We start from the raw sequence: 9,630 nt of genomic DNA on the forward strand, positions 1-9,630 counted from the left end.
GCTCAGGTTTCCACTAGGAGCAAGTGCAGGGCCTCTTCATCCATAGTATGGGAAATGAGAAGTCACCCCCATCGCCTCAAGAAAAGTCCAGCCACTCTGCCTCTACTGTTATGACCTCAAGCAACAACCTCTACCCAATCTCTTCCCCACCTCTGAGCAATGCCCCAACTCTCCTTAGCCCTGAGGACTGGCCCAGGAACTTCCCCAACCTTGAGGATCCTGAGCCTCTCTAAGCCTGACTAACACCATTGCCAACAAGTAGCCCAGTGCCTGAGTGAGGGGACTCGAGATCAGGCGGAGCAACTGAGACCCGCCCCCCAGGAAGAGCTGGTTGGGTTCTTCGGGGGATTTTGACACAGAAGACGGTGTCCAGGGCTAGTTCATGCTAAGGACAATCAGGTGACTAAGGAGACAGCTGATAAGCATACTACAGGATCACAGCTGCCAGTCACTGAGCCATGGCTCACTGGGTGACCCTGCCATCAACTCAGAGTACCAGGGCCAAGGCCAGGGGCTGCCTCAGAGTCCTTGCCTCTCAGCCTGGAGTGACAAAGGTATGATTAGCAGAGTCTGCACACAGGTCAGAGTTCAGAGGTCATAAATGCTTCCTTTAGATACAGACACATGCAAACACCTCTGGCTCACTCAACTGTTGTTTCTGTTTGTGTCTTATGTCCCCTGACCTTAGGGATGCACCACTGTCCCCTGCCTTGACCAAGTGTGCAGAAGCCAGGTTCTCGGGCCTGTACTGAGAGTGTAGGTCTGGGGTGCCCTCAAGATCACAGTCCCCAAAGCTCTAGCTGTGGTGAGGCCTGGTCGGGCTATAAGTGCCAAGGGAGAAGGGGAGCCCTTTTTCTAGATACAGAGTTCCCTTGGAGTATCTGCTTGCTTCAGGCAGTGGGTACCTCAGCAAGTCACTCTAGACTGCACCTGCCTGCACATCTTGATCCAAGCACTGGGAGGTGGCCTAAGGGCTGCACATGGAAAGGTGAGGTGGGGCCTTTACCTAAGTCCCTCCCTTCCTTGCCCTATGGCTCTTGCAGGATCCTGTCACGCCTCTGCCTACACTACAGGATGGGGGACCTAATCCTACTCTGCCAGTCTTGGGGTTTCTGTCTCCCCTATGGGCCCCACATAGCCCTCTCTTGCTAACTAGTACAGTAACTAACTCTGTCTTGCCCAGATACTGCCTGAGGCTCCAGCCCAAATAAACCTGGGGCCGGGACTGGTGGTTCCACACAAGGATGTTCTAGACCCACGTAACAGACAAGGCCACTAAGGCCCTGGGATAAACGGTTCATGCATAGACCCAACTGGTGTTTCCCAACTGTCTGATCCTAGGGTTGACCCCTACCTTCCCCAGGAGTGTAAGGCAGGACCCAGCCCAGGGCTGTTACAGTGTGGTGTGGGTGTGAACACTGTCATAGTCCCCTCAGGGGACACCCCTTCCCATTCCTCTATCCTCACCTCCAGCCTGACAGTCACCTGATACAAGGACTTTCACAGGTCCTCAGACACCCCCATGTCATAAACCCTGGACGGTTGGGGGAGCAACACCAGTTGAGACGTACAATGTAGGCCAGACCTAGGTCTGTCTGCCAATGGTCCCAAGTCACTCTGAAGTTCTGAGGTGGCTCTAGGATCAGAGCACAGCCGTCTTCCTTGTTTCCCACCGCATGGCTGCTGGAGCCTGCCAATGCCACCACTGACCCGACCGACTCTACATGTTGGGTGTTGGGTGAGGTACCCCTCGACAGCTGCTCCTGAGGAGCAGAAGCTGCAGAGCATGTGGGGAGAGGGACCCAGGCTCACAGGCCACCTTGGTGTTTCTGTGCTGCCACCAGGCACGGAACCCTCTGTATACAGTTCTAAACGGCTCCTCTGTCCTGGTGGGGGCTATGCACATGGAAGTGGAAGCATCTCCATTTGGTTCCCCACATTATCTCAAGAGTCCACCACAGGGCCTGGGATATACAGTCAGTTCCAGAATGACTGTATGTTAGTAGAAGCAGGCCAGCGTAAGTCTGTGCATACCAGCACCCTTCTTGCTCTGAGATGGTCTGTGATGTCTGCATACAGCACACCAACAGCTCTGGGCTCCCAGCCTCTCTAAGACCATGTCCAGAGGACCCCACTGGGTGGACTTCTCTCTCACCAGTAAGCTCTGACAGCCACGGACACACATGCCCCAGTCAAACCTAATGACAGCCACTTGCTGTCACCTCAGCCAGACTAGGAGATGGCTTGTTGCCACGGAGACCTCACTAATAGGTGGACCTGTGTCTTAAGACCAAGTGTTTTATCACCAGGGCCCTGGATCTTTTAATAGTTTCTAAGACATGCCAATGTCCACATTATCTAGCCCGCCACCCACCAGACCCAGCCTGACCTGGTCCTGTCCTCCCTGAGGCCCGCTTACCAGTCTTGCTCTGAGCGCCTGGGTCCCCCGTGGCCTGTTCGCCTCACTGCCTGTCTGTCTTCCCTCCCGCGGCTGCCGGGCAGTCTCAGCAGCTAAAGAGACGCCAAAAATAGCCCCCAGCACAAGTGTTTTCATTACCACAACAGGTGTGTTACTAACTTAGACTGCACACGTGTCCTCGGCTGATGTTTGGGGGCACAAACTAGCACCCCCATAGCTCCCCTGGTCTTGAGGCTTGGGTGGGAGTTGGCTTGGGGTGCACGAACCCTGTTAACGGTTCTTCCACGCTGTCTCCCTGGCTAGGAGAACACCATTATCACCACAACAAGAACCAGTCAACAGTTGACAGCCAATCAGGCCGCGTGCCAGGCCCTAGTGTGTGGCCAAGCATGGCATAGAATGATGGCAGCAAGGACAACATAGAACATAACACATGCAACCTCTTCCTTATTCTTAGAGCCCAGAAGTTACATGGCAGCTGTGCACACCTGGGAGATGCAGCTAATTGGCCCCGGTAGGACTGCTAAGATGCAGTAACACCTGATGATGGGGGCGGGTAGTATGGACATCACCCAGAGCTTTGGTGGGATCATCCACTAGTGACTGATGCCCACAGGGCATGCGGCATGGGTCAGACATGGCAACAAGGCTTTGCCAGCATGGTGCACGAATCACCTTCAGCACTCCATACTGTGACAGCATCTCTTTACAGGTGGGGAAACTGAGGCACAGGCAACTGTATCTGCCAGTATCTGTCAATAGTGGGAGCTAAAGTCTCTTGAAACAGTGGCGCTTGACTTGTCTTTGACACATGTCCCCCTGTCTTCTCACAGCCTGTTTGACTGTCGGGGATGATGCTCAGAAGGTGTTCACATGCGAAGGTCCTACAGTCCCAGCACACTGTCTGAGGGTCTCAGTCTCTAGCCCTTAGGCCCCTGGGCCTCTCTTGTCTCTAATGTGGCTGGAGATCCAACAAAGGGGGTGTAGAGGCAGCAAGAAGGACCCAGGCGGCCTCCTTGAAGCCCATGGTTCTTGTTATTTTACTTACAGAGACAGACCATGGACCACTTTAAGCAGCCGTGGAAACGGCCGTGGGGCAGAGACGTCGCAGGTCCATCCTCGCCATCTGTAAGCAAAATAAGAAGAACACGCTGTCAGGAGGGCGCCGCAGCGGCCCGTCCCCTCTATTGCTCAGTGGCAGTCCTAGAGACCATGCTGTTGCCACTGGGGCCAGTCCACTCCTCCTCTGGGCCTCAGTTTCCTCCTCTGCAAAATAACAGTTGCACTGAGTATCTGTCCGCATGCACAGCGCCTACCTCTTAAAAGCTATCCCCCCCCAGAAAGGGCCCAGTCAGCTCCTCAGCACTGTCCTTAAGGGACTTGGGCCCCGAGTTGTGTGTTATCAATCACTGAGATTCACGTGTGAGCTACCTGAATTGGGTTATCAGTGGAGATGGGCACTAGGAGTAGTGAGCCCCCTGTCGAGCTCAACCCAGCTAGGGGCTCCCTGCCTGAGAGGAGTGTCGTCTGGGTCAATGCCTCTTGCACTGTCCCAGGCTCCACACTCAGCCTCCTGTCCATCTCTCCAGCCGGAGACCAAGCTGTGTCCAGGATGATCACTGGGCCAGGAAAACCACAGCCCTCAAGTAGAGGTTCAAGGTCAGTCTCTTCGTTTGGCTTGAAGCACTGGGCAGGAATCTGCAGCTGGCTGCAGAGGCTTTACCAGGACTGCCACCAGCACCAGCCAGGTGCAGGGGTGTGGTTAACCATGTGGATTAGGAACAAACCTGAGGTGACCTCAAGAGGCCTAAGCCTCAGGTTTATGCACCAACTAGCCCCACAGATCTGAAGGCCCACGGACTGCAAGTGTCAGCTTAGAGAAAAACGAAAGCCTTGTGCTCTATAGACAGAGCTGCAATCCCCAGGGTGGGACTGAGGGGTGGGGGTGGGGACACAACTCCCTGTGTACTGCACCGCACATGCACTGGCTGCCCTCACATCTCTTTATAGGCCCCATGAAAGTAAAGCCCTGAAGGTCCCAGCTGATCCCATCCTCACTCCTAACCAGGAACATCTGGCGTCCAGGCCAGCTTTTGGGATCAGAACCTGGTCCACAGGGAAATGCAGGCTGGGGGAGGCACACCCTCAGGGTCGGTGACAGTTCAGAGTCCAAGATCAGCTTGTGAGCTGCTCTGTTCTTCCTTCCTGCTTGGGACCTCCAGACATCTGGAGGACCATTGTTTCAGGGAGTGTATCATGGCCTCACTGCTGGGAGAGGGGGCATAGCAGTCTCCCCAACAAACAATTCCCATCCTTAGGTTAAGGCACTGGCTGGTGACATTGGCACAGTCCCACAGAGTCTCCTCTTATCCACTGGATAAGCTTTGAAGCTAGTTGCCCAGCAGCCAGAGTCTCCCTGCAGTTCAGCCCAGAGGGAAGGGTGGTTGGGGAAGGAAGGGAAGGCGACTATCTCAGCCACAGCACTATGGGCAGAAGAATGGGAGAAAAGGCACAGGCACCTCTGGCCTGGAGGAGCATGGCCAGCATGCAGATCCAGGGCCTGGCAGGCACCTCTGTCCTCTGAGAGCAGCAAGGCTGCTAAGGGTAGAGTCCCAGCTACAAGAGGCAGAGCTAGGAGCCCCCAGTCCAGGCTAACCAATTACTGGACTCCGGTTAACACTGTAGGAAGTGGGAGACAGAACTTCCCAAGAGACTGGAAGGTGTATATGAGCATTCAGCCATGAGACAACCTGCCCTGTGCCGGGCACATTCTCAGACAGTCTTGGCTCCATGCCGCTGTACCTGGAAGCCGATGATAGTAACCCTCAAAGCAGGAGCCTGACACCCTGTCAACAGGACGAGGCTGGCCTCGGGTTGAGCTGCTTGCTCTCCATGTCGGCCTTTCTCTAGATAGCAGGGCTTTGTTTAGAGCGCTGCCTTTGAAGGGCAGAGTCAGTGCTCCATGTCCAGAAATGGAAAGACCAGAGAAGCACCCATGCCCTGGAAACCAGGGGACATCAGGCTGAGGTACTGAGACCCCTCCCTCAGAGAGGGGTATTGCTTCAGTTTGAGGTCTGGGGAAGGGTCCCTCAAGTACGTGTATTTGAAGGTTGTAGTGGGGATGGCCCGTGGCTTCTTTTTCCTGCCAGAACACTTAGGATAGACTTTATCTTGGGAGAAGAGGCATGAGTAATTGTCCCCTTTAATGGCCCAACCCTGGGAGTTTCTGTCTTTCCAACTGCTCAACACCTGAGAGTCTAAGTCACAATCTTTCTAAGAAAAGAGGTGGCTATGGAGGAGAGCTGCCATGTCTGCTCTCTGGAATTCCCCCACCCCATCCCCAGAGTGCAGGTCTCTGCTCTGGGCTGTTGAGATGAACCTAAGTACCTGGGCCCTTCAGACATCAGTGCTTATAGGCTGGTAATGTCTGTTATGGCATTTCCACAATGACTGTAAGACGGGAACCACAGGAGGCCCCTACTCTATAAATGAGGAAGTTGGGCCAGAAAGGTTAAGTAGCTAACTCAAAGTAGCACAGTTAAGTAGGAGGAGCTGGGATCTGAGCCCAAGGTTAGGCTGCAAACGGGTCCCTGGGTCACGTTTAAAGTTAAATGTAGAGTACAGAATTTCAAGTGGCTCCACCTACTCTACTCTCCCTGCCCTGGTCTGTTGCCGTGCTATGAGGGGGGACTCACGTGTGTGAGGTGTGAAGGAGGGTGGTCGTGTGGCTCCCTGGGATGCGGCGGGAGGTGGGGGTGGCATGCTGGGGGGTGTGGACCGGGGCTGCGTCTTCACTTCAGCCGGAGAGTCTGGCATTGCTGCAGTCTTCTCCTTTCTGTCAGCTAAGGAGAGGGGGGGGGGGGGGGGGGGGGGGGGGGGGGGAGGGAGAGAGAGAGAGAGAGAGAGAGAGAGAGAGAGAGAGAGAGAGAGAGAGAGAGATATCAAGCAGCTGAGGGAGGGCAGAGCTGGCTAGCCAGCACCTGGGCAGGGGCCTGAGCATCCACTGGCCAGGTGGACTCCTGACTCCACCCATCCAGTGGGAGACACACGTGCTCTCACAGGTGGCTAGCGTCCATGTACAGGTGAAACACGAAGTCAGGCCAAAGGTGGGCTCATCAGGACTAGTCTGTGCAAGTCCACAATGCAGGTTTTCACGCTCCTGGCCTGAGTATCCCCATTTGTAAGATACATGGCGAGTGATGACCCCAGATTTTCAGAGCTCAGATAGTCTCCTTTAGGACCTGTGCAGGGGGACAGGTGAACTGGCTTCAGGGTGTGGAACCAGCATCTTAACCATCTCCTGCCCTGTGGTCCTTGGGACTCCTACAGGAGGCTCGTGGATGTCAGGATGCTAGGAGCCTGGCCCCTGAAATGTGAGCCACAGGCTTAGGACGTCCAGGCTCAAGCATGTCCCAGTGACCTAACTCTCAGAAGGTGCTCAGCTCAGGGCCAGATGAGGAGGAAGAAGGTAAGGCGGTGACGATGGTCAGGTGGATCCTGGATAGCCAAGGGCTCTAGAATACGACCATGAAGCCGAGGCATGGGGTGAGCCGAAGCCCAAGGGGCAGGCCTTGCTTAGGCATCCTTTGCAGGGGATGGTGAGTCCTGGGACTTCCCTTTCATCTTAAGGAATGGTCGGGTAGGGTAGGCGGACCTGTGTAAGTTGCTTTTTTGCCATGTGACCAGCTCTCCAGAGCCAGCAAGGGGAGACTCCTGTCTGCTATAGGCAGAAGGCTGACATCTCTGCCCCAGTGACTGCCTGCAGGCCATGTTCTGATCATACCCACAGGGTCTCCCACGGGAAGGGCGGGCAGACTGTGTCAAAACATTCAGAACTCCTTGTCTCTTGGCCATCATCATGGCAACTGTGGGCATCACCCCTTAACCTTGCACCCCATTTCAGGGTCCCATCGTTGGCAGACACATATAAGTCCAGGTGGCCCAGCTTCTGTGGCCGATGATCCGTAAGTGATACCTACCAGGTGGCAGATCTCATCTAAGTCCCTCCCTGGTCTGCAGAGGGAGAGAAGCTCAGAGACACTTTAGACAAGCCCAGCGGCCTGTGCTGGCTTGTGTCTGAGTCTGCAAGGAGCAGGCAAGAAGCCCCCATCTTTCTGGGCCCATGAGGAGGGGCGGAATGGGAGCAGATGGCACACAGTAGCCACCCAGGCTGCGGCACCTGCTGTCCCCCAGCTGTGGCCTCTGGCCCCACCTCCTGCCGGCGCTCAGCCCCTCCCATCCCCCAACTGTCCGAAGACTGATGGCTGGGCACATGTGTGGCCGCAGCTGTGGGGACCTATCAACACCATGCCTGGCTGTAGGGCCGGTGGCCAGTCTCCTGTGACAACCACCAAAGAAGGCGACTGTGGCTGGCTGCTTCCGCACGGAGCAGCCCGTCCTCACCAGCCCTTCACCTGTCCAGTCTGCCCTTGGGCCCTTGGGCAGACAGGGCTGCTTGGATGGTATTTCCAGGGCCAAATGTCTCAAGTGCCAGGCTGGCCCTGGTCACAGGCCCAGGACACTAGGGGACACTGTGTGTCTCTGAAGCCTTTCACAGGGGAGAAGTGGCTTCACCTGAGTTTCAAGTACCAAACAAAGTAGAGTCAATTGAGTGGCGACACCACGGGCAGCTGGGCTGGGCACTTGCTGTCACCTCCCAGCACACTCGCTCTGTGCTGGACCACTGGTAGGCACCCTGGTGCCACAGGCCATGGTACCACGTTGTTGTGGTCACCACTTGCATGACCATGATCTCAAAGGCACCCTGCTGGTGCCTAGTAACCTGTAGATACTTAACTTCCTTTCTTTTCAATAGGACCAGAATCATAGAGGCCAGAGGCCATTATCTGCCTCGGAGCCTGAAATGTTCTCACACATGCACTCTGTGCCCAACCCGTGACGGATCTCATTTGTCCTCACTGAGATCCTATGGTCTTGATTCCACTCAAAGCCCATTTCACAGAGGTGCCATGATCTGCCCCAAGTCACACATGGATCCTGGGATCTAGTGAGGGGACTGAGAGTCACCTGGTCCCCTGCTCAGGACTGCTTGCTGCTCGGCTCTTTCCCTGCCTTCCCTCTAGCAGCCTAAGGGTGTCTACTTCCCAGCATGCCCTGGGAACCTCGTTTTCCTCTCTAGCTCTCCTCTCCTGGCAGTTCCTCTGGATTGTCACCCCACTGCAGACACCTCGCTCCCTGGTTAACCCATCTGCAAGGGTTCCTCAAGGGGTTCAACTTCTGATACTTCTGCCTCTGCTTCCGAAAGCTGGGGTTGCAAGTCTGTGTCACCGTTCCCAGTTTACGGGTGCTGAGGACGGAACCCAGGGTGTTGTACAAGCCACACAAGTGCTCTACCAAGGGAGCTGCAGCTCGGGACCCCGCCGTTAATTTTCATTAATTTTCCTTCCCATACTGAGGTGGCTGGGAAGGCCTCCTGGATCCCACAGGCTCAGAAAAGCCAAGGGCAGGAACTAGAGCAGTAGACTTGTCCTTCTGAGGCTGTATCTTCCTGCCCTGCTTCCCTGGCACACACCATAAGCAGCCTGAGCTGGGACTGGTCAGGTATGCGGCTCCACTGGTGGGCGTCCAGGGAAGCCACCGAAGAGGGAGTTCTTGCTTCTCAGCAAGCCTGCAAGTGCCGGGATGGGGGTGGGGGTGGGTGTCAGTCCCTCCAGAGCAGATCCTGGAGAGGCTTAGAGCACTGTGAAATCTGGGCTGCTTGGAGCTGTTTCTTTCCCTCTTGGCCCACCAGGGTCAACCCCATGGCCTCAGCCACACTCTTGCTGGGTCTCCAGCCTTCCCAGTACTCCTAAGAGGTACAGCTCCATCTCAAAAAGGGGAAAGAAGTAAAGATTTCTTTCCTCTCTCTCTCTCTCTCTCTCTCTCTCTCTCTCTCTCTCTCTCTCTCTCTCTCTCTCTTTTTTTCCCCCGAGACAGGCTTTCTCTGTAGTTTTGGAGCCTGTCCCGGAACTAGCTCTTGTAGACCAGGCTGGCCTTGAACTCACAGAGATCCACCTTCCACCTACCTCTGCTTGGGATTAAAGGCGCGTGCCACTACCACCTAGCCTAAGAAGTGATTTCTTCAAAGCCATTTAGCTGTGCAGTACAGACTTGTATCTTGTCTGTCAGTCCCAAGCCATATCATCCTTCCTATACCTATCTGCCCAGGCCTGTGTCTCCAGGTTCTGAATTGTGTTGCCAGACAGCTCGAC

The 9,630-nt window shown here is 55.3% G+C and overlaps 1 protein-coding gene across 3 annotated transcripts in view; it reads right to left on the bottom strand.

Moving 5' to 3' along the window:
• Cbfa2t3 (CBFA2/RUNX1 partner transcriptional co-repressor 3) overlaps positions 1–9,630 on the bottom strand; it is a 50,308-nt gene that overhangs the window by 15,995 nt on the left and 24,683 nt on the right. Inside the window, exons 2-3 of one of the 3 annotated variants that reach the window (XM_050165248.1) lie at positions 6,115–6,261; positions 3,468–3,545 (exon numbers count right to left, since the gene is read on the bottom strand). The exons of 1 other annotated variant lie outside the window; for it this stretch is intronic. In XM_050165248.1, coding sequence (XP_050021205.1) covers positions 3,468–3,545; positions 6,115–6,235 — 199 coding nt within the window. In that variant the 5' untranslated portion in view covers positions 6,236–6,261. The remainder of the gene's footprint in view (positions 1–3,467; positions 3,546–6,114; positions 6,262–9,630) is intronic. One more of the 3 variants, XM_050165249.1, reaches the window with a different exon arrangement.

This window comes from Alexandromys fortis, unplaced genomic scaffold (genome assembly GCF_014885135.2).
Source record: "Alexandromys fortis isolate MF-2015 unplaced genomic scaffold, M_Fortis_MF-2015_v1.1 scaffold_165, whole genome shotgun sequence".
Classification (NCBI taxonomy): domain Eukaryota; kingdom Metazoa; phylum Chordata; class Mammalia; order Rodentia; family Cricetidae; genus Alexandromys; species Alexandromys fortis.